Source organism: Chrysemys picta, chromosome 3, assembly GCF_011386835.1.
Source record: "Chrysemys picta bellii isolate R12L10 chromosome 3, ASM1138683v2, whole genome shotgun sequence".
Classification (NCBI taxonomy): Eukaryota; Metazoa; Chordata; order Testudines; family Emydidae; genus Chrysemys; species Chrysemys picta.
The window spans coordinates 167,548,619-167,573,321 of NC_088793.1; the positions used below are offsets into that span (position 1 = coordinate 167,548,619).

General features: G+C 44.8%; 1 protein-coding gene and 1 non-coding gene across 3 annotated transcripts in view; one reads left to right on the plus strand and one right to left on the minus strand.

Moving 5' to 3' along the window:
* RD3 (RD3 regulator of GUCY2D) overlaps positions 1-23,358 on the plus strand; it is a 33,939-nt gene extending 10,581 nt beyond the window's left edge. For both annotated transcript variants that reach the window (XM_005306339.4, XM_005306340.5), the window contains 2 exons: positions 9,504-9,824; positions 20,800-23,358. In XM_005306339.4, the coding sequence (XP_005306396.1) occupies positions 9,523-9,824; positions 20,800-21,097 (600 nt within the window). In that variant the 5' untranslated portion in view covers positions 9,504-9,522 and the 3' untranslated portion in view covers positions 21,098-23,358. The remainder of the gene's footprint in view (positions 1-9,503; positions 9,825-20,799) is intronic.
* On the minus strand, positions 1,182-1,253 carry TRNAE-UUC (transfer RNA glutamic acid (anticodon UUC)). Its single transcript has one exon. It is a non-coding gene; the product is annotated as a tRNA-Glu (tRNA).
* Positions 23,359-24,703: the final 1,345 nt, after the last annotated feature.

Below are 24,703 nucleotides of genomic sequence, written 5' to 3' on the forward strand. Positions count from 1 at the left end.
TTTCAGAAGTGATTCTCATCTTGCAGCACCACTCTGATGCCCTGCTACAGCAACACTTTTCAAAGCTGCACTCCCTCACAGCTCTTGATAAAGAGCCACTGAAACAGCTCAAAAAGCTGAAGGCCATAAGAAGAGCTCAGCAAGATCGTACCCATAGTGAGTCAGTGCGAATTAAAACCCAGGTTTCCTGACTCCCAGTTTTTGCTCTATCCATTAGGGGCCCTGCTGCCTCTAATAAAACAGCCAGCAATGGCACTAGCTGGAAGATGATGGGCGGTTATAATCTGTTCAGCTTCACAAGTTACCCTTACAGGGCCTAGCTCTCCTCTCACTAGGCTGTGCGTACACTGGTGCGTATATACCAGTGTGAGGTCAGACTCAGACAGTAATAAGAACAGGCTAATTGACAGGAATATAGCACTAATTAGCCTGTTGGCTGCTAAAAACATTGGTAAAATACCCACACGTTATATGAGTGACCCAGCTCAACCTGTATCAGATGAAGGAAGGTGCTGCTAAGTGTTGTAGGTATTTGCATCTTTTCTAAATAACCGTAGAATAGTTTCTCTTTAATATAAATTACCCAGTCATGTGAGTGAGAGTGCAGAGACATTTAAATCTTTACAATATCTTAGTTCATTCTACCATCCACTTTTTCTAGCAGTGAGCTTGCCTCAGTGCCTCTTACTGGATCTGTCAAGGTATCTTAACCTTTAATAACATACTGGTGAACACATGGTAAACTCACAAATACAAAAATACCATCTAAGTATGTAACAGAGCATAGATGCATTTTAGGGTAATGGAGTTATGGACTCAGAGCCATCAGCCCACCATTCCCATGTGAGCTTAGTCACCTATACAGGTGGGCTAGATCTGCAACAGGCAGACATTGCCATCTGTGGTAATGTGAAAGTGAGAGAGGCTGGCTTGAAAGAACTGGAGTCATCCTGGTGATATTACCATTATCATTAATAGGAAGGGAACTGGCACCTGCTCCCACTGTACTGTATGGGAGTTCAGTAGGAGCAGGATCATTTCCAATAGCTGTTGCTCTGCCTGCTAACATAAGGGTAATCAAAGCTTCGGGGCATAAACTAATCACCACAGGGTTCCCTCATGTGCACGACTAGTTAGGGCATCATTATTTATAGAGCACCAGAAGTGTATGTTCTGCACTATTCCCACACTGGGAATTGAACCCAGGCCACCTGGGTGAAAACCAGGAATCCTGACCACTAGACCATATGGGACTGTGTATGTATGTGTTGCCTTACACACATATATGGTCCTTGTCCCACAGAACTTGTAATCTTTGCTTTGTTTTTTACCTTCTTCTGAAGGATCGGGTATTGGTTGCTGTTAGATGCAGGATACGGGACCAGTGGTTTGATCCAGTGTGGCACATTTTCTGAATCTGGAAGAGTCTAAAAATTAGACTGTACAATATTTTCAAACTTGGGACCCCAAGAACAGAATATAGACTTCTTGGGGCACCTTTCTTTAATGGTGTGGATTCTTTTAGTGACATGCACATTGATGAACAATCATATCACCTACATTTGTAGATGCTGTTGGAAACTGGGAGGAAATTGTAAGAACCATTTCCAGGTTTGTCCCCACTCTGATACCAATGTGCTGATGCATAGCACACTTTGATTACTTCTAGACTCCACTTTTGGACTTTATTGATTTGTTGACTGATCTTTGAGCAAAACCCTTGCAGAATGGGGCAATCTTACCAAAAAAGGTTCCTCCCAAGTTAGCTATGTTCAACACACTTTCCCAGTCCTTCTGTATTAAGATCTGATTTTGCATACAATTTGTGGAGTTCCATACATTCTAGGAACTCCACAAACGTTATCTTAGAAATCTTGTTCCCTACTGTATTTGTATTTATTTTATTTTTCATTTTATTACTTGCACTTTTAGGGTCATGGAAAAAATATGAAATCACACACAATTACATCTTAAAATGACATAGCATCAAACTGGAAATCTCCCACTGCCAACACAGAACTCCAACCCTCCCAGCTTATCTCATCAGGCAAAAGCCTTGGTAAATAAATAGATAGATCTACATCATGCCCCGAAAGTCAATTGACTCGTGAACTTCTGGACCAGCACAGGAAACAAGTTCCAGAATTGAGGGGCTCCTCACAGAGAATACTCTGATGCTAAATATACTAATCTAGATTTGTCAGCTCGAGCTTCCCACCTGGTCTCAACCTCCAGGTTGAGGCATGAAGAGAGAAGTGGCCTCAAAGATAACCAGGATCCAAACCATGCAGGGCTTTTAGATTAAAATCAACACCAGGAATTGCACCTGAATACTAAATTGGATGCCAGTGATGTCTATGGAGTAACCGTGCAATGAGCTCCATACCTGGCACACCAGTAAGCAAGCAGACAACTTTGTTCCACTCTAGCTGAATTTCCATGTGGTCTTCAAATATAGTCCTGAATAGAGCACCTTGCAGTAATGCAGTCTTGAAGTGACAAAAGGTGTGGCTCACTGCGGCAAGGTCCACTTTTGAAACCATTTCCTTGCCATATGGAGAAGAAAAGCCCTTTGACCACTACTACTTCTGGGAGTCCAGAAGCACTTAGGATATTCCAAGTTGTACCTTGAGTTCTAAGTGATTATGAACTTTTGGTAATTATCACTATATTGGGGACTAGAGCTTTAGTCACTTTGCAACTTAGATATGAAATTCTCCTTCTCTTCTGGCTTCTGAGGCTGCTGCCATTTTCAGGTTTTAGATCTAAGCTTACTGGTGGGACTTTCAAAAGCACCTAAGTGATTTAGGATCATATGTTCCATTGAAAGTCAATGAGATTTGTGCTTTAAGTCATTTAACTATTTGAGTTGCTTATTTAAATGGTTTTGTGACGGTATGAAGGCATCAACAGAAGCGTAGAGGTATAAGGCCAAATTCAGACCTGTGTAAGTTGGTACATCTCTCTCTAGGGGCTTCATCAGCTTAAAAATTTTATTAAAGTTAATGTTTAAAATCAAATGTACACAATTTGACCTAGAAAATCAAGGTAGAAATTATCTTGTAGGTCATCCTGCCTAGAGGAGGAGTGGACGTGTTGGTGCTTAGCTCGCAGAGTGCTTGAGATAGTGTTCTGAAGCGTACAAGTGAAGTGGAAGGTGAATTACAATATGTAATCATTTTAAAACAAGAGCCAAACGAAATACATTATATACCACCACGTTGTATTAACTGCTTCACTGCTGGTTCTTCACACCACTTACTGTGCTGCTACTCTCGCCTCCTATTAATGTTCCGTGTAAATCTGTGGAGCGTCAGGACTTAGATGTGCAGTTTACTAGCAGCCATCATCAAGAGATGATTGAGGGAGAACTCATCAGGAAATTGCTTTTTTCCCCTGTGAAAAATTTCAATGAAATTTTTTTTCATTTTCACTGAAAATTTTCTTCATCTTTTTGGTGTGTTTCATTAGAAAAACCCAAACCAAGACAAGCTTCAGTTTAAAAAAAAATTTAAATCCAGTTTTCAGTTACTTAAAACTGAACATTTTTTACCTTTTTATGAAAATCCAATTTTTTGTCACACAAATGGACACTTTTCATTAAAATTTTTGATTTGCCAAAAAAGCCATTTTCCATCAAAGAAAGTTTTTTTGACAGAACATTTTTGACTAGCTCTGTTATGAGCCTTTCATTCTGCTAGTGCATAGCTGCTGCTACCTACTCTGTTTTAAAAAAATAGACCCAACTGTTCAGAAGAGTTTATTAATTCTGCCAGGCTTCATTTTGGAGTGCCCAACTTGAGACTCCTAGGGACTGATTTTCAGAAATGTTGAGGATCTGAAGTCAAGGCCTCCAGTTGGACACTCCAAACCTGAGCCATCCCAAATCCCTGCCTTCTTTTGTAAACGTGGCTGTTAGCATGGTTCAGCCATGTGGTATAAAGGGCCTAATGTTGGGACAACTCCAGGCTATTTCATAGCTTCTGCCTTCCTTGTTGCTAGGGTGACCAGGTAACCGTTTTCAACCGGAACACCCGGTGGAAAAGAGACCCTGGTGGCTCCGGTCAGCACCACCGACCAGGCCATTAAAAGTCCGGTCGGCGGTGCTGTGGTGCTAAGGCAGTCTAGTCCCTACCTGTCCTGGCTGGCACCATGCTGTGCCCCGTAAGCAGCCAGCAGGTCTGGCTCCTAGGTGGGGGGCCACGGGGCTCCGCACTCTGCCCCCACCCCGAGCACTGGCTCCACACTCCCATTGGCCAGGAACCAGCCAATGGGAGCTGGGGGGGGGGGCGGTGCCTGCAGGCAAGAGTGGTGCATGGATCCTCCTGGCCCCCCCTGCCTAGGAGCCAGACCTGCTGGCTGCTTCCAGGGCGCACACAGTGTGGTTCCAGGACAGGCAAGCAGCCTGCCTTAGCCTCCCCCCGCTGCACCGCTGGCCAGGAGCTGCCCAAGGTAATCCCATGCCCCAACCCCAAGCCCCACCCCCCTGCCCCAGCCCTGATTCCCCCCCAAAACCCAGAGCACCCTCTTGAACCCCAAGCCCGTCATCCCCGGCTCCACCCCAAAGCCCTCACCCCCAGCCCAGAGCCCTCACCTCCCTTGCACCCCAACCCAGAGCTCCCTCCCACATCCCAAACCCCTCATCTGCGGCCCCACCCCAGAGCCCTCACCCCCTCTGGCACCCCAACCCCCAGCCTCAACCCACAGCCCCCTCCTGCATTCCAAATCCCTTGGCCCCACCCCCCAGTCTGGAGCCCCCTCCTGCACCCAAAACCCCTCATCCCCACACCCCCAGTTAGAGCCCTCACACACACCCCGCACCCTAACCCCCAGCCCAGTGAAAGTGAGTGAGGGTGGGCGAGAGCGAGCCACCGAGGGAGGGGGAATGTAGTGAGTGGGGGGGGGCCTTGGGGAAGGGGCAGGGCCTCGGGGAAGGGGTGGGGCTAGGGTATTTGGTTTAGTGCGACTAGAAAGTTGGCAACCCAACTTGTTGCTCACACAGCAGTGGATGAAGCTGATAAATGACACTGTGATATTTAACTGGTGCCATCACAACATTTGCATCATGATGCAATACTCTTCGTTTTGGGGCGAACCCTTTCAGAGTGTTAGGCCTGGATCCACAGATGTAGGATCACCCTGTTGGAATCTAGTCCTGCAAGATGCTGAGCACTAAAGCTGGTTGGAGGCAGGGGGAAATCCCCCATGGAAAATTTTGACTTTTTCATCAAAAAAACAAAACCTCAAAACCCCAAAATGTTCAGCTAAAAACTAAAAAAAAAAAAAATTGGGTTTTGAATTTTCAGTTTTCTGTTTTAAAAAAAAATCAAAAATGGTGATAAAGCAGATACTTCCTGTGAAAATCTTAATTTTGTTGCAAACAATCTTCCACTGGAAAAAAAAATTAGATGAAAAATTTTTGGCTAGCCTACTGAACCCGCTTATTGTGTTGACTTAAATATTTCCTCATGAGACATCTCTCCACACCTCTTATTCGGTTAGTCCCAAGCGTTTTGCAGGATCAAGGCCCTTAGCCCATCACCTGGTTCATATGCCCCTTTCAGTCATGGCATGTCATCTCCTGACTGATCTAGAACTGGTTGACATTAGCCTCTCTGTAACCTCCACTGCAAATATCCTTTGTACCCATCCCTGAGGGCTAACAGACGGAAGCAGCAAGGCATGTAAGTGTTAGGAGAAGAAATAGTAGACGTTGTTTTGTGCATGCTCTTCTTCATGCTCTGAGCACCTGCTTCGGACTCTATCCTGACCATTGTAATGGCGATTATTGTTGACACAATAGAGTGCTGTTAAAATGACTACACTAGGAGGAGCTGGTTGGTGTTGAATGTTTTGCCCAAATACAATATAAACACATCCAGCAACACAGGTGCATTTAATTTGAAAATAATAGTCCAAGCATATGCATGCTTTCACTTCCCCCCAGGACAGCCCTCACTGTTCCATTAATAGTTGTGATATTGCCTGTTTGTACAGTTCCAGCACACCAGAACAGTCAGGTCATCTGTTTTTAGAAGTCAGTGGGGGTCCCAGGGCCTTCCCTCGGTGCATGTAAGTCCTCCATTTAAATCAAAAGCTCTGCATGACACTATGGTTAATACAACTGCTATTGCTACCAGCAATAATATAATTAGAGATGAGCTGACCCCCAGATCCAAACCCCTTTGTGTATTAGATAGGAGGAGAGGGTGTTCACATTTGAATTCCCTGTTCCAGACCTGCCACTCTTGTTTTGGTTCTGGGTCAGATCCTGAACCTATTTTCAGATGTGGCTGAAATATGAGAGTGGCTGGTCTTGAGAGTTCCACCATGTCCTGGAACAAGCTAACACTCACAACTGACAGGTTCAGCTGAAACAGTTTCAGGCTTTATTCCAAGAAAACAACACAGAACATAGCAGGTAAGGAACCAGGCAGCTGTTGTGTTGAGGAGACTGTGACTGGCACTCACTGAATTCTTCTATAGCTGGCACGGGCAGCCTCTGGCGGGCAAAAACCAATAGGGGTAAACGATACTAATTCAATTACAAACCCTGCACAGGATACCTGAGTTCCTTAAACAGCAATCAGGAAGATGGAACTTTTGTGGGATCAACTGATCTTGTGAGGCTTCTACTACTTGGTGCTGAAATCTTATGATGGCAGCTCATAGGACTTTAGTACCATTGAGCCCAAAAGCAGGATTCAGCCTCAAATCCAGGCCCTAGAGCTGAGCCTAGATCTAATCTGCACCTGCACGCTCCTTCTTCAGCCCATCGTTACTGACAAAAAATTGTCCCTCCAGTTCTTTTCAATTGAGGATCTCAAAGAATTTCACAGATGTTTTTGGCCAAGCAAAGCGAGGCCCTAAACACAACTTGATGGCATTTCTCTGTTTGTCTGTATGCAGCACAATAACTTTTGAAGGCTGCATCCAGTGAATTCCAGAACTTCACGGAATGTGCTAGGCATCAGTGGGCAGAATCCGCTTGATTTTGGTGACAATCAGAAAACTTGAAAAAATGTTTGTAGGAATGTCAAAGAGACAGACACAGTCCAACCCCGTTCGCGCATGCGAGTGGCTTCTCCTCGCTGCACTGCTCTCAGGGCATTACATGGCACCCCACACAGTTCTGCCCCTGCACAGGCAGGAAACAGGCCAGCCCCATGAAGGGGGGATACACTTCGTTGCTTACGTAGTTGAGCTGTAATGGTCCCTCCTCCCTCCCACCCCAATCCCCTCTGGGTAGGGTGGCCATTCACACATTCCTGGAACACTGGGCATTCCAGTACTTCTGGGAATGGTGTAGGCCTGCCCCTGCTGGTGTGACATCAAATGTGCAGTGTGTGTAAGGTCACGCCATGCAGGAGGTGCCATTTTTTTAAAAGCATGTAGCTCTGCCCCCGCCAGCGTGACCTGTGCAGAGCAATATTCTCTTCAAAAGAGCATCCCCCATCCAATACTGGACAAAACCACATGCAGTTTTGTCTAAGTACCTGATGGGGGCAAACCCTGGAAAAGCAAATGACTGTTCAGTTTAATACTGAATGAGTGGCCTGCCTACTTCTCGGACCCTGCTTCCACCACTAAAAATGCTTCCTCTAAGGCTTGGGAATGGGGGGGGGAAGCAGGGACCTGGAGGGGAGTGAGCGTTGGCAGGGGAGGAGGAGTGGAATGGGAGGAATACAGCTCTGCCTACCTAAGCAACATACGCAATGAAGTGTGCAACCCTCTAGGAAAGAAGACACATGCAGAGCCCCTGGCATGGGGTTGGGGGGGGGGGAGAATGGGACACCCTGGTATGGGGGAAGGGATCAGTCAGGGGGCACAAAGAACCCCTGGTGGTGGTGGGGTGCAAGGAATAGCTGAATAGAGGGGGGGGGGGTGGAAGGGTAGCACATGGAGAACTTGTGGAGGGAATGGAGAGATGCAAGGAGCCTCTGGTGCATGCAATGAACTCAGCTGACAGAAGCTGAGGAGTGTGTGACCCCTGCCCCCAATTTTATCAGCTCTCACAAAGCTCCTGTGGGGCAGGTCAGTATCATTGTCACCATTTTACAGATAACCTTTGTGTGCCTTGGTTTGTATAAGTGACTTGCCCAAGGCCAGGCAGCGACTCAGTGTCCAACAGGGCCGCCCGGGGGGCCAGCTGTCTGCTAACTACTGGCCCACACTTCACTGCCATTAACTAGGAGGAATTCCTTATGACCAGGGCACTAAGATATGTCATCAGATACAATAATATGCTGTGTTCATTAGCAGGATGTGGCTGAGAAGGGAGTGTAGCCAGAGTGAGCGCAGGATGTGCTGATTCGGCACACTGCCTCAGTCTGCTGGCAGGACTCGGGACCCCTGGCTGCAAACTGGAGCTACCTCTGCCAGTGGAAGCTCCAAGGGAAGGTGGTGGCGGTAACACAGCTTGTCCTCCTTTGGTGTGAATTCCTCCTGGGGTGGAGACTTTTACTGGAACAGAAAGGTGTGAATGGTAGGAAGGAACCATAGTGATGGTTATGGTGTTAAAAACATGAGAGAGAGAGTGTGTGTGTGTGTGTGTGTGTGTACATACAGGAGAGTCCCAGCTTTACTCTATGACCTTGGACAAGTCTTTTTGCCTTTGTGTGCCTCAGTTTCCCCATCTGTAAAATGGAGATGATCATACGCACTTTCCTATCCTCAGATCCTCGGTTGGTCACATGTGAGATATCATTGTAATTCACGCCACTTTCCATCAGCACCAGTGAAGCTGCCCCCAATACCTGATCAACTCCTGAGAGCTCCATTGCTACTGGAAGATAACTGCAGGAACATTCAGGGCCCAGCTGTGGGTTGCAGATGGCGTGGAGCCACTCTGTCCCACAGAGAGTTTGGGAAGGATTGTCCTACAGTCCCTCTCTCAGCTCTCAAATATGCAGGGGTTTGGCAGGGGAAGCTGCTCAGGCTTCGGCCCTGCCTCTGTTCCCTTTAGTGCATTATTCTTCCCATGGTTAAATGAATAGAGCAGCAGGCACTGTGCTCTTCTAAGCTCTCTGTATGTGTGTATATATATCTCCTCAATATATGTTTCAATCTATATGCATCCGAAGAAGTGGGTTGTAGCCCACGAAAGCTTATGCTCTAATAAATTTGTTAGTCTCTAAGGTGCCACAAGTACTCCTGTTCTTTTTGCGGATACAGACTAACACGGCTGCTACTCTGAAACTTCTAAGCTCAGACGCTGTGATTGTGACCCGCTGGCCCTTTAATGCCTGGGCATAGTGTGTGTGTGGGGGGGAGGCAGTGTCTCCTTGCACCTTCCTTCTCCCCCTGCAAACCTGCACAAAGGCCAAGCACAACTGGGCCCCTATTGATGAGATTTTTCAAAAGTGCTCAGCACCCAGCAGCACTTACTGGTCTAGGTGGAGAGGTGCTGGGTGCTGAGCTCTGGAAAATCAAGCACCGCAAATTGGAGAGATGCAGCGTCTGCAGTGAACGCATTAACAATAATGTGTTTTTTTTCTTTACAGGTAAAAGAACTGGGCAAGCATGTCGCTGGCTTCCTGGTTCAGGTGGAATGAGCCACCGAGCCGGATTTCCCAAAGGAGCCCCACAGAGATGGTGGTGGAGACACTAATGATGGAACTAGGCTGGCAGATCAAGCAGGCAGAGAAACAGCAACGAGAGAGAGAGAATGAATATCGCAAGATAAAGACGGGCGTGGACTACGGCTGGCTGGTTAGCTACCCAAAGCCTAAGCACAGCTATGACATCAGCCCAGGGGAGCGGCTGCAGCTGGAGGACATGTGCACCAAAATACATCCCTCCTACTGTGGGCCAGTCCTACTCAGGTATAATGGAGGCTTTGTAGACACAGGACTGCTGCGCATCCCACGCAGTGAGGCAGATTTCCTAGTGGTTAGAACACAGGACTGGGAGTTGGCATACCTGTGTTTCAATGCAGGCTGTGACAGTGACTCACTGTATGACCACTGGCCAAATAACCGTTGTGCCTCATTTTCCCCATATGTAAAACAGGTATAATAATACTTGCCTTGCACTGTTGGTATGAGAGTCAATTAATGTTTGGTGCTTTCGGATACCTCAGATGAAAGGTGCTACAGAAGTATTAAGTATTATTCATTATTTGTTATAACGAGAACCTCAAATTCACAATCAGAAAGCAACACTACATGTACGATCACACTGATATTTATTGCCATTTACTACAGCTGATTATTTCAAATGGAAGCAGAGTGGGTCAAGTGGAAGTAGTCTGGGAGGTTATGGGAACAAAGATCTAATAGTTTAGGGTCAAAGTTTATTAATACAGGGGTAAGAGATGGAAGTATTTCCTGCTGCAAAGAAGAGATGCAAAAAGCAACTTCCAGCTGAGAGGCTGAGAACGAGCTCCTCGTGTTTTGACCAGCAAAATGCTCCATTTTGGCTTACCTTGTAGAGTTACTATGGAGGGACCACGAGGGTTTGTGTTTGAGACCTGTAAGATGCACATAGTCTGCCCAGCCACTGGCTGAGGGAAGCTCTGCTCACTGTTGAGTCAACCTCGAGAAGACAGAGAATTATTTACATTTGATATTAAAGATGGGGTCTGTTTCTCTTCCCCTATGTGCATCCAAAGAAGTGAACTGTAGCCCACGAAAGCTTATGCTCTAATAAATTTGTTAGTCTCTAAGGTGCCACAAGTACTCCTGTTCTTCCCATTTAAGGCGGTGCAGATCAGTAGTGACTCCACTGAAGTCAATGCAGCGAGCCTGGTGTAATCAGGAGTGACTCCAGTGAGTAGTGCACTTTTCCTGGAGTAAAACTGATTCAAGTGAGAGGAGAATCAGGCCCTGAGCCTCTCTCCCTTTCTTTTTGTTTTTTTAAGATACATTTCCCATTGTTTTGATTAGGAAACAAAAGATTGGCGGGGGGGAGCTTAGACCTTTTTACAAGCACTGAACGTATATCCCAACGGGGCTAATGCTCTCCTGTTTCCCTCTCTCTGGCCACCAGTGCCAACAATGCAGGGAAGTGAGCCACAGCACACCCTGGGGCCCTTCTGCTGCTGCCCACGGATCCTTCCTGCAAATGCAAGGAGACTGGGAAAGGCGCTCCTCTTCCCCCGGTGGGGAGTTGATTCATTCCTGTGGGATGGGATGGGGAGACTGTCAGAGGCTCCTCTGTTCCCTTGCAGGGCTCCCAGGTGATGGCAGAGTCTAGGATTTACTGATGGTTTAAACCAAAATGGCCAAATTGGCCCCTGCAGGGTTTTACCAGTATTATTCATCTGAAAGCAGAACAGTTCAAAACAGCACTGGCCATACACTCATTCACACCCTGAACCCAGAACCCATTATAAACCACACAGGAAGGAACGGAACCTGAGCTCTTTTCCCCTGCCTCTAGAGGACTGAGCAAGGATCCTCTGGCAGATGGGCGTATCCCATGAGACTGGCTTCCTGTGATGGCAGTGGGTGGTTACTGGCGAAACTTGAGGCTCCCATCTTCTAATGTTTAAGCCCCAAATCAATCTGACGTACAGCACAGTTCATTTTCTCCCTGGGTCAGATCACAAGGGGAGCTGAGCATTTGCATCTTCCATTGACTTCTGTGGCTCCTGCAGGTGCTCAGCATTGTTCAGGACTTGGCCCTACATTGCAGTAAATACATCTGCTCCCTAGTACTAGTTGGCTGTGTTTGTGAAGCAGTTGTGACTAAGGACAATAGGACATAACCTTCCTTATTAAAAAGGATCCATCATCATCATCATCATCATCATTAATTGTATTACAGTATCACCTAGAGGTGCCGGCCATGGCCCATTGTGCTAGGCACTGTACGTGCACAGAGCCAGAGATACTCCCTCTCCTAAAGAGCTTACAAACTATTAGACGAGACAGGCAAAGGATGTATTATCCCCATTTTACAAATGGGGGACAGAAACTTGGGGACATTAAGTGACTTGCCCAAGATCACACAAGATATCTTTTGGCAGAGCTGGGAATTCAGCTCAGAGCTCCAGAGTCCAGTGACTTAATCTCAGACCATCTCACTCTCAATCCTTCCTTTCTCTCTCAAAAAAAAGAGAGCATCCCATAACATTCTGTCATGCTATAAGTATAAAGATCACCATTAGTTTAAACACAACTGCTTGTAAAATAATCATCTTGCATTTAAAAAGACCCACAAACTTGTCATTGGACATTCAGAGGCTGCACAAACAGTTGTAGCTTAAAAGAGGAGCCTTTGAACGAGACAGCATACAATTCTGCATAACGTGTTCCAGTGAAGTGCAGATAAAAGGTTCATCGGGATTGCACAATAGTTTTTCCTTCCAGTTCAGGCATTTGAAGGGCCACTGTCCCTTTTTGATACTCAGCAAGTTGATTATAATAGTCAGACTCCATTGTTAGGGGCTATGTCATAAAATTACAGGGTTCATTCTGTTCATTGTATTTGCTATTGTTGGGCAGGTCTCTTCCTTTGATAATGTGAATGAATTGCTAAATTAAGAGTCATAGTAAGAAAAAACATCGGATAGCTTTTGTCAGCAATGCCATGTGCTCCTCCAAAAGACTCAGGTGATTTTCATATGAGCACCCCAGTCATCATTTGACTGATTTCTAGCAAAAGCAACCAGGAGCTTTTGCTAGATATTAGATATATGTCTGCAAATTCACTCTCTTTGGATATTAAAGTTTTTAAATTGAGATTGTCAGGTCAAACTGGCCTAGAATGTAGGTATTGTACAAAATGAGCATTTGCACAACCTAACACAAGTAGATATGTATCAGAGGGGTAGCCGTGTTCGTCTGAATCTGTAAAAAGCAACAGAGGGTCCTGTGGCACCTTTAAGACTAACAGAAATATTGGGAGCATAAGCTTTCGTGGGTAAGAACCTCACTTGCATCTGAAGTGAGGTTCTTACCCACGAAAGCTTATGCTCCCAGTACTTCTGTTAGTCTCAAAGGTGCCACAGGACCCTCTGTTGCTTTTTACAAGTAGATATGTTTCTCTGATGGATTTTTTCCTTTTCAAATTCAAGAGGGATCTAGAAATAGGCCCAAAATGAAACCTTAAATTCAACTATCTTTTCCATCAAATTCCAAGGGATTCTGATTCATCTCCTGCCAACATAAACCTACCTCATTCAGTTTTGCTCTGGGTTGAATTCAAAACCAAAAGACACCTGTTTTATATGTCTAGGTTGAAATCTTGGCCTCAGTGAAGTCAATGGGGGTTTTGCCATTGACTGCACTGGGTCTATGATTTCTATCCTAGTACCCAGATGCTAGAGTGATAGGCACATTAGAAATGCTGACATTAGCCTAGATGGGCTGATTGATCCAGTTTAGATACATCCCACAATGGTGAAATTTTCCGGAGCATAGTTGATCTCACAAGATTTCTACAGTTGGATCTGAGATTGTGCAAGAACAGCTTGTTGGATTTCACTGCTCTTGAACTTCAAACCTACCCCTAATCCAGATCTGATCACTGCCTGTGTGGCTCCTCTCTTGCCGAAAGTGAAACTGACTAGAAACAAAAGTGAAACCACCCACTCTGTTTACCTTGTCCAAGATGGAGAGAAATGTAAAAAGTTGCATACTTAAGAGCAAATCAGATTTTACTAAACTAAGGTATCATTAATACCACAGAGTATTATAAGGGTTATAATTTAGTAAGGACTATAAAAAAGGAAGCAGATTTTATAGTTTACCTGACATTGAATGAGAATCAAATTACTGAGATCAAAAGTTTATTTGCTTACAGTTTACCGGCTTAGCTGCAAAGCTGATTTGTTTGGAGGGTGGGGGTTGGTGTGAACAATGCAATCTTTTAAGTAAGTAATTTAAGTAATTTTAAATTTAAGTTAAGTAATTTTCTACAGTAAAGCTGTTTATTGCTGCAAAGTATAACCAAAATGTTGTTTAACAAAATAAATTCGGGAATCAACTAGCGGCTTATCACCAGCATTTAGCAGTTAATAGTTTATTTAAGCAATTCAAATAACATATAGCCCCACTTCAGCAAAGCACTTAAGCATCTGCATAACTATAAGAAGTTCTTAAATCCCACCAAAACATATACTTAAAGTGAAGCCTCATTCATGCTTAAGTGTGTTTCTGAATTGGGGTCATAGAAAGAACATAAACAGGCATGGTTAGTGCATTGCTCACAAAATGGGCTGGCGTACAGCACAACCTGAATTAACGCCAACTTCCACTGGACAGTTCCCTCTCCTAAGAAACCACTTTTAACCTCAGATATTTTAAAGAACAGCTTTGTTCACAAATTATGCTTTGTAAATAAAGATGTAATCTTCTGATGAGTAAGAAAATGCTGTTACCTACTCAGCACGAGGGGCTTTGCTAATCAGAAAGGATTGTCTGCTTTGAAATTATTCTCTGACAGAACGCTAGGGTGTTAATCCAGCCTAGAAGAATGGTGACCCTGATTCCACTGAACAACTGCATGTAAGAACTCTGTGTCCTAGGCCTGGTCCACACTAACCCCCCACTTCGAACTAAGAGATGCAACTTCAGCTACATGAATAACGTAGCTGAAGTCGAAGTACCTTAGTTCAAACTTACCGCGGGTCCAGACGCGGCAGGCAGGCTCCCCCGTCGATGCCGCGTACTCCTCTCGCCAAGCAGGAGTACCGGCGTTGACGGCGAGCACTTCCGGGATCGATTTATCGCGTCTAGACAAGACGCGATAAATCAATCCCAGAAGATCGATTGCTTACCGCCGGACCCAGAGGTAAGTATAGACCTACCCTTAGTGTAACAATAGACACTGGAATTGATGGATACTAATCTCTGTGCCTTGTGAATAGTATTACCACCACTTCTGTGTCACACCTTTTACGCTGAAGCCAGTACTGCTGGATCAGTCAATATTGCATTCCACACTTTGACTGATACTCCTGCTAATCTGACTAATACTGGCATGGAAATGCTTAGTATATGATGGTCTCCATATCTGAGAAAAGATTCAGGAATGCACCGAGGGCAATTCTGAATGGCATCAGGGATGCTGACTGAGGAGATATCTGAGCCCTTAGTGATTACCTTTGAAAAGTCATGGAAGATAGGAGAGATTCCAGAGTACTCAAAAAGGGAAAATATAGTGCCAATATATAAAAGGGTAAATAAGGACAACCTGGGGAATTACAGACCAGTCATGTTAACTTCATTACCCGGAAAGATAATGGAGCAAATAATTAAGTAATCAATTTGCAAACATCTAGAAGACAATAAGGTGATAAGTAACAGTCCACTTAGGAAGGAACAATTAGTTGCACACATATAAATTGGGAAATGACTGCTTAGGAAGGAGTACTGCAGAACGGGATCTTAAGGTCGTAGTGGATTAGAAACTAAATATGAGTCAACAGTGTAACACGGATGTTTACTTTTTTTGCAACATTCTGGAATGTATTAGCAGGTAAGCAAGACACGAGAAGTAATTCTTCCAGTCTACTCTGCACTGATTAGGCCTCAACTGGAGTACTGTGTCTAGTTCTGGGCACCACATTTCAGGAAAGATGTGGACAAATTGGAGAAAGGCTAGAGAAGAGCAACAAAAATGATTAAAGGTCTAGAAAACATGACCTTTGAGGGAAGATTGAAAAATTATGTTTGTTTAGTCTGGAGAAGAGAAGATTGAGAGGGGACATAACAGTTTTTAAGTACATAAAAGGTGTTACAAGGAGGAGGGAGAAAAATTGTTCTCCTTAACCTCTGAGGATAGGACAAGAAGCAATGGGCTTCAATTGTAGCAAGGGCAATTTAGGTTGGACATTAGAAAAAACTTTCTAACTTTCAAGGTAGTTAAACACTGGAATAAATTGCCTAGGGAGATTGTGGAATCGCCATCATTGGAGATTTTTAAGAGCACGTTAGACAAACACCTGTCAGGGATGGTCTAGATAATACTTAGTCCTGCCAGGAGTGCAGGGGACTGGACTAGATGACCTCTCGAGGGCCCTTTCAGTCCTATGATTCTGTGTGCTTGTTTTGGTATGTAAGAGAACCCAAACATTTTAGGGGGAAAACATAGTGACCCTGATTTTGTGATTAAACACTCTGCTCTGAGCAACCTCTGTAGCAAGTGTCTCTGGTTCTTTCTTGGCATGAGACAGTATTTGTCTGACCACTCATCCCTCTGTTGTTGGTGATGGTTCCTCCCCTGCAGCATCCAGTTAATATGACTGGGGAGCCATGCAGATTTCTTACCAGGGAGGCAGTTTGTTAACCATATGCCAGCTAAGCATTAGTTCCCTTGGCAAAGTCCTAAATGATGGGCAGTAATGTTTAGTGAGTGGAATGTTCTGACTCCCTCCTCATCCTTCCTTCTTGGGTTGGAAACAGTCAGAATTTGATGTTTGTACAATTACCATATGCTCAGAAGAACATGTCTATCATTAGTGCTGAAGAAGGGGAAAGGTACACGAGAAAAAGATGCACAAACCCATTCTAGACGTTGAAATATGAGAAACAGGACCTGATGTGGGAAACCACCACCCTGCACACGATTTATTGATTACACATGAGTCACATGAAGGATCCCTCAACAAGTGACAAACTTCAGGCCCAATCCTGCAGTGCTTACTCAAGAAACACTCCTACAGAGTTTTGCCTGAGTAAAGACTAAGGACTCTTATCTTACTGTAAGAAAGCACAGAAGTAAGATGATATCCATCTTGACTCATCCTAAGGGAGGGGGGAATTGATCTAAGATACGCAACTTCAGCTACGTGAATAGCATAGCTGAAGTCGAAGTATCTTAGATCGATTTACCTTGGGTCCTCACGGCGCGGGATCGACGGCCGCAGCTCCCCCGTCGACTCCGCTACCGCCGCTCGCTCCAGTGGAGTTCCAGAGTCGATGGGGAGCGCGTTCGGGGATCGATATATCGCATCTTAACGAGACGCGATATATCGATCCCCGATAAATCGATCACTACCCGCCGATACGGCGGGTAGTCTGGACATACCCTAAGAAGCCAAAAAGCAACAAAATTAAATTGGAGGTGAGGAGGAAACGATCTGAGACTGGGATAGTCAATACTTTTTTTAAAAAATTGGAAAAATTACAGAAAAATAAAAGTTTTGCAATAACTAGCTGTTCACAAAAGTGGCTTATGGATGAAAAAAGTTTGCTGTCATATATTTACTCTGTTAAAAATAACAATAAGTTGATTTGTCTCAGGAAACGCAGTCTCTCCTGTGATGCACAAGTTGCCATGGTTAATATATATTTTTGTCCAGCAGCAGCACAAATAGACATGTAAACCTCAGCTGGAGTGTGAGCTGGCTCTTGCCTTGAGCCTGTGATAACCTGCCCACTCTTCCTCCTGAGAAATAGTTCCTTCTTTGTTCCACATATATATTTTGCACCTTATATCTAGGAACATCCCTTACTTGGTGTGACCGGAGTCCCAGTGGGGGCCAGCTATAGGCACTCAATTAGGGTGAACTGCAAAGAATGGGGCAGACAGTCCCCATAAAGCTGGTGGATATTCCAATACTTAGATTTACCAAACCAGCATAAAACAGCTTCTTTATTACCTTACTGGTTACTCAGAACTCCAAACAACACAGTTCCCTTAAAGTGATCCAGCCTCAGGCCTCCATGTCAAATATGGTGAAAATTTCTGTAAATCTTATTTCATCATATAAAAGAAAAGGTTCTACCACTCCCGAAGGATTGGACACATTATTTCCCAGGTTATTGAATATTACAGATCTTACCCAAACACATGCTACAGCTAATTCTTATTAACTAAACTAAAATGTATTTAAAAACAACAGCGTGAGTACGGTTAAAAGATCAATATACTTACAGACATGAGTTCAGTCCACTGAGGTTCAGATTCATAGCATAGATGGTGAGCTTTGTAGTTGCAGAGAGTTCTTTCTGAAATAGTTCATAGGTTATAGCAGGGGTCGGCAACCTTCAGAAGCGGTGTGCCGAGTCTTAATTTATTCACTCTAATTTAAGGTTTCGTGTGCCAGTAACACATTTTAACGTTTTTAGAAGGTCTCTTTCTATAGGTCTATATTATATAACTAAACTATTGTTGAATATAAAGTAAACAAGGTTTTAAAAATGTTTAAGAAGCTTCATTTAAACTTAAATTAAAATGCAGAGCCCCCTGGACTGGTGGCCAGGACCCGGCAGTGTGAGTGCCACTGAAAATCAGCTCGCGTGCCGCCTTTGGCACGCGTGCCATAGGTTGCCTACCCCTGGGTAATGTCCAAATCTCATATTCAGGGTGTACCAGCATAACTAGGACCTCAGTTGTGCAACTCAAACTTCCCCCGATGAAGCCTAAGCAGAGCTGAGATGACAGAATCAGGACCCCAGGATCTTTTATACAATTTCATGTCTTTTGACAAGTTGGAATTCAGAAGGTGTTTAGCAGGACTTTGAAGGAGGTCCATCACCGGTACTTAGCTATAGAATTAACATAAGGCCATCTGCTTGTTCCTCCACCCTTCACAGGACATTTCAAAGAGAGATGAATACTGAGATATCCCGTGTTCACAATTCATTTAAATTCTAGGATGTTCTTTTGATCTCTGAGCTATCAGAATCCAGCACAGGACTGTTGGTTACATTGTCCACACTACTCGTACATATGTAAATACACAAAAACACAAACATGATCTCCCCACATGTCTTTTGAGGGTTATTTATTTTGCAGGATGTTTAACCCTTTCTAGCCATGCGTCACACTTGGCAATTCCTTTTGCTGCATTTATGTGCCCCTAATGTGGTGACATTTTAATGGGCAGAGTCAAGTGGCTAAATCTACATTCACATTTTGTTTAAAAAGAACGAAACCTCAGAGAAATTATTTCAATCTTTTTTTAAACGTCAGTGAAACAGGCTTTGGGGTTGTTTATGTTCATTGAAACATGCTCCTATTCAAATGCTGTAGACTTCTGTTGTTCATGAAAACACAGAAGTGAAACTGACCATCCCAGTCTTGTTGGCCACGCTGTCCAACAGATAGTCAGGATGGTGAGAAGTTAATTTGATTTAGAAAATGATTTCAGTTGTACTAATCTGAGTTCTGAGTACTAACACAAGGATGTATCATCAAATTCATTCCTGTGGCGTGAAAGATCCCTTGAGGGCACTTTTCCTACATGCTGAGGCTACTTCATTGGTGTTGAAAAGACCTCATTTTTGGATAGTCCCATCTCTGGAAGTTTCTGACTATAAGGGAGGGAATAAAGTAAATCCATTTGCTAGTTGGACCTAGCAAAGAGCCAAGAACACAGCCTAAGGGCACTGCTTAAAAGCAACACTTTGCCAATGTGCCAGCAACATTGTCTCTGTCAGTTAACATCTTTACATATTAACCCGTAAGCATCGTCCCTTCCCCCACTTGTTCAGTCCCTGCATCTGAGTCGGTCGGCCTATTATTTTAAATGGTAAAAGCATGTGCAGCTTACATGCATCCTGAACACTCATGTCAGAATGGGTTGACGGAATCAGACTCTCTCAGTCCAACTGGGAGTGTGCAGGGATTCTCAGTGCCTCCGATAGTCAAAGTCCATAAGGGCTTTGTTTACTGCATTAAGGAACTGTTCCAAAGTCATTGAAGTCAGTGGGAGATCTTCCATTGACTGCAATGGGCTTTGGATCAGAAACTATAGGCTCAGTCTTGGCAGGTGCTCAGGACTTTGAACTCCCATTAGCTTTCATTGGAGCTGAGTGCGCTCAGCGCCAGGCAGCACTGGGCAATGCTCAGATATGTTTACTGTGCTACCATAGGAAGTGAAGCACATTGAGATGTTTGGCTGTGTAAAACTAGTGTTAAAACACGCATTCAGTGCCATTCACCAGTACAATCGTGCTTCACGATGATATTATTGCACAGTAGAGGCCAAGCAGTTTGAATTTACACACGGATTTACTTCATCCCATGTGGAAAAGTCCTTTGGAATACAAGGGAATGATAATCTTGCTGTAGGATTTTAAATGAAACTATCCAATTCTATTGCAGACATGTAATTTCCTAGTACATTCCATAGGATGGTTCAAAAAACCTATAGAAAGAACTTCATTCTTCAGGTTTTTAGGACAATTCCTGCAGCATCAGATTTCATTTCTATAGAAACCTATTGCTTTCATCACTATTAAATTCTATAGAAGAATCTACAATGCTTTACAAGCATCATATAGTTTTGGTTTTATTAAATATATGCAGTTCTCAGCATTAAATAGTTATGTCTGTCTGTTCATGGGTGTAATTCACTAGCATTTAACTAGAACTAGAATATAGATGCTACCAGTATGAGAGTCGGGTGAGTGGAACTACATGCTCTCCAGGTGCAGGTGGGAACACAGCCTAGTAGTTAGACTACAGGACTGGGAGTCAGGAGTCGTGGGCTCTACACCTAGTTCTGCCACTGATTCATTGTGTGACCTTAGGTAAGTCACTCTGCTTCTCAGTGCCTCAGCTTTCCTACCTCTCAAATGAAATAATACTGTCTCCCTAGCCTCCAGTATTGTAGTGAGGCTAAATTCATTAGTGCCTGTAAACTGCTCTGAGAGCCTCCCTGAAAAGGTACCATAGAAGCATTATTATTATAAATACACCCTGATTTGCAGCACAGACCAGTGCTGTACCAAATTTGTACTGGACTAACAACTGTCTTATCATACATTATGAGCTGATGAAATACCCCCAAATTAAAGTGCTCAAACCCATTCCCAATGGGAGTTGAATTTCTATATCGAACTCTGGACTAATGCTCAGCTTTTTAAAAATTAAAGTTGTCCATTGCTTGCACTTTTTCAGATTCCGGCAACTTATTGCTGAATATGAGCCAGAGGTGCAGGAAGTAGCCCGGCTCTTCCGCTCTGTCCTGCAGGAAGCCACTGAGAAAATCAAAGAGGAAGACGAGGCCAAGAAGCTTGCGAGGCAGTGGAACACAAAACACAAAACCAGCCTGTCTCTAATGACATTTAAATCCCGGACCAGGATTTCCCCATTCAGCAGCAACATCAAGACCATTTCAGAGGACGTGGAGCGAGGCACTGAGCCAACCAGAAGAGTATGGAGTATGCCGGAGTTTAGGAGTGCCAAGGATTACTGACTCTATTAATAACCAGAATGAGATTTGAGAGAGAGCTGGTTTGGTTTTTAGAATGAGTTAACCATTATCTAGCCATGTGTTATTTCACTTGCATCCCAGTTCTCTCTCTTTCTGTCCGCCTCTGTCTGTCTCTCTCTTGGGAGCTGTGGCTATAGTGACAGATGGTGATGCACATAGTCTCTGTCACCTATCATGTTAGCTTTGGCTATAATTTAGTGGTTTACAATAACTTGATGGTCAATGGTCATTTCTTATTTCAGTTTTATTGTTTCTGCTCATTGGAGAACAGTTTGGTGCATGGTGCATTACCACCACCCTCCCAGCCTTCTACATGGCTGTCTGCAAATGCAGTGCACTCAACCACGTGCGACTTGTAGCCCCATTGCGTTAAATGGGATTCCTCATGTGAACATGCATCAGTGAGGCTTGCAGGATCTGACCCGCCAAATCAGGGTCCCTGATTAAGCTATTTGAGACAGACATTAAACTCTATTCATGTATGTGCTATAGAGAAGCCTCTTAACTCAACCCTGATTCCAGCGTATTTCCACTCAGTGTGATCGTAAAATAATCTGTCTCTTCATGCAAAATCGACGACAAACTTCCTAGAACGAGGGTCACATTTTCAATAGCAGCCGATTTTTGCATAGAATTGTGGATGCTCAGTTTTATGCATGCCCACTTTTTTGCATGTGCAGGTCAGTCAGATGTCGAACTACCAGCTTTGCAGACACATGCGGTCTGCATGCACAAACATGGACTCTGGCACATGTAGATACTGCACACATACAAGGCTCTGTGTGCACATTTGAGGCTCCATTAAAATCCCCCGAGTCCCTCTTAATTTTCATTTTTGTTGCAAGGAGAGATTAGGTTATAAACCCAAGTATTAAAACCCAACTGGATCAAAACTGTCTCATATTGAGATACCCAGGCAATTCCAGTAAGTGCTACAGCTCATATTCCATTTAATAAGTAGATGCATTGAAATGACTGGCAAGGCTGAGTCTGAAAGCAGATTACTGGAGTATATAACTAGGGGGCAGGAAATCAGTATTCACATATAGGGATCTTTCTATGTCCCAGAGTGTTAGAGGTCATTCCAACAAATTGCTGACGTGATTTATTTCCGCTGTAGGGAGAGAATGTAGGTTCGTTTCATAATCTTTTTGTCCTGGATATTAAGAAGAGAGCTTTTCTGGATATAACGGGTTGATGGCCAGTGAAGCAATAAATCTTTTCAAGGGGGAAAAAAAATCTCAGACTATAGCAAAACAGAGGTTCTGAAATTGGCCCTTTGAAGATGCAGGAAAATGCCAATGGAGATTTCTGAGTGGGCCCAACCTGCCATCCTTTGGGAGAACTCCTAGTGGGAGGACTGGCTCTGCTGTCTGAAAAGTCTCTGATGCTGCATCAGTGCTAACGCTTAACATCTAGGGGCTCTTCAGCCAGTGGGAAAACTCCTAGGGAAGGACATGAGGGAAAGAGGCTGCCTGCAAGTTTGCCTAGGGCAGTTTGACCCAGATCAGCATGATGGAAGGCGGGTTTGCCCCACTCCCAGAACCTGCTCAGCACCAGATATTGGCTGGAGGTGAAGCTTATTCACACAAGGGCCCTGTGTCGCTGGACTCTCCGTTTGCCCTCCAGCCCACTCCCTGGCAGTGGGGTTTCCCACACTGGCACATGGCCCCAGAACTCCTTCTCTGGGGTGGGCAGCACCCTATGGGTACCCTGGAGAAGGTAATGCAGTCTCAGGCTATGTTAACTCAGGTAGCTTTACCATGACCCATGACAACGCTCATGCCCCTTGCTCAACCTCTCCCTGTACAAATACATACAGAACCACGGACTGCCTCCTGAGGACCCCCCTGGAGCACAGGGCAGGGAGGAAAACTGCCTCAGAAGCAGTTGGTTCCCCCGCCCCCTTGCAGGATGGTTAGTGGAGTGGCCCTGTGTGCAGTGGCCCTTCCATGGATGAGTCCTGCGGAAACAATCCACCCATTAGCCTATTAGAAGGGCTACACCGAGCTATTGAGCAATTTTGGCTTACATTTACCATTGGCAAAAACAGGCCCAGCTTCAGCCAGGTCCATAGGGTCATGGCTGCATGCAGCAAGGGCACGTTTGGCCCTTTAGTCAAGCTTTGAAAGGAACAATTGAAGCAGAAACCTGAATTTTTCTTAGGGAATAATTTGTACTGAGATAACGTTAGTACCAAAATAGCTTGTTTTATTCATGGGGGAGGGGGCGTAGCTTGTTTCGTTCATGGGGGGGAGGGGTTAGCTTGTTTCGTTCATGGGGGTGGGGGGAGGTTACTATATTGGTACAAAGTGCAGCTTTGCTGGTAAAGTGGGTAAACCCTGTACTAGGAGAGCTTTGCTGGTGTAGTAGACTGGTATTCCTATACCGATAAAGTGCTCCTAGTGTGGACGTAGCTTCAGGTGGGAGGTGTGGGGGTGGAGTGGGCATGTGTGGATATTATAAAAAGCAGCTTTTGCTAGCTGTAGCGTGAGTTTCACGGGCTGTTTTTGGGCCACTCGTTCACGGGTCTGGGCTGGCCCGGTGCAATGCTAGGCCTGACTTCTGCAGCATAGAATTAGAACATTAATGGTGTGGCTGACTAGAAAGAGAGATGTTTTTGTGCCCTCGAACCATCTTCCATCGCTTCAGGAAACTCTTGTGCTCTCCCAGAGTTCTGGCTAGAACTTTGCCATGCTGTCTGTTGAGAGAGGGGGCAGCTAATCTGAAACCCGCCGCACTGGGTGCTGGAAGAGAGCAGTTTGGAGTGCATGGGTCACAGACCTTCTTCTCTCACAGGCACAGGGACAGCATCAAATATGGCTGCAGTGTTCACTTGAACACTAGGCAGAGGAAGTAAGGTGGGGGGGAAACACCTCAGCCAACCAGCAACACTCCAAGGTGGAATGGGCAGCCCTTTTGGGACAATGGCCATCTTCCTGACTACTCAGCACGAACAGGGCCTGGCCTGCCAAACCCTTACTCACATGCCCAAAGCCACTGATGTTGCTCCCGCAGTGCTGTGGGCCGTCGGCAGAGAAGGGAAAGCACACAGCACAAGCTGCCTGGTGCATGCAGCGTTTCTCCAGGACCCTCCACCCAGCTGCTCCTCCTACATCAGCGCGCCACATGCCCAAATCACAGGCTAAAAGCAGAGCTGGGGGAGGACAACAGAAACTAAGGCCAGGACTAAATCTTCAGCAGCTGCCCAAGTATGTGCTGGAATAGCTCCTACATCCGCTCTACGTGAACCACTCTGGGCTGAGTATTCTGGCTAGATGCCCACTTTTGCACAGTGCTGGAAATTCTGGTCTCTTATTAGACGTATAGTCCTCCTAGAGAGAGAGAGAGAGCACAGAGGCTCTGGCTGCATTAATGAAACTCAGGGCTTCCAAAAATGAGATCCAGTTTGAGCTGGGCTACTTCCACTCGGGGTCAGAGAGAGCAGAAAATCTGACAATCAGATCATTGGTTTGTGACTTGGTGTTCTGTGTGTGTAGTTACATGTGATAGTGCGTGTTTATTCGTTTGTTTTAGGATATAAATTTGGAGGACAGAATTAGCTTGGTCTTAGCTCTCTGGTATGTG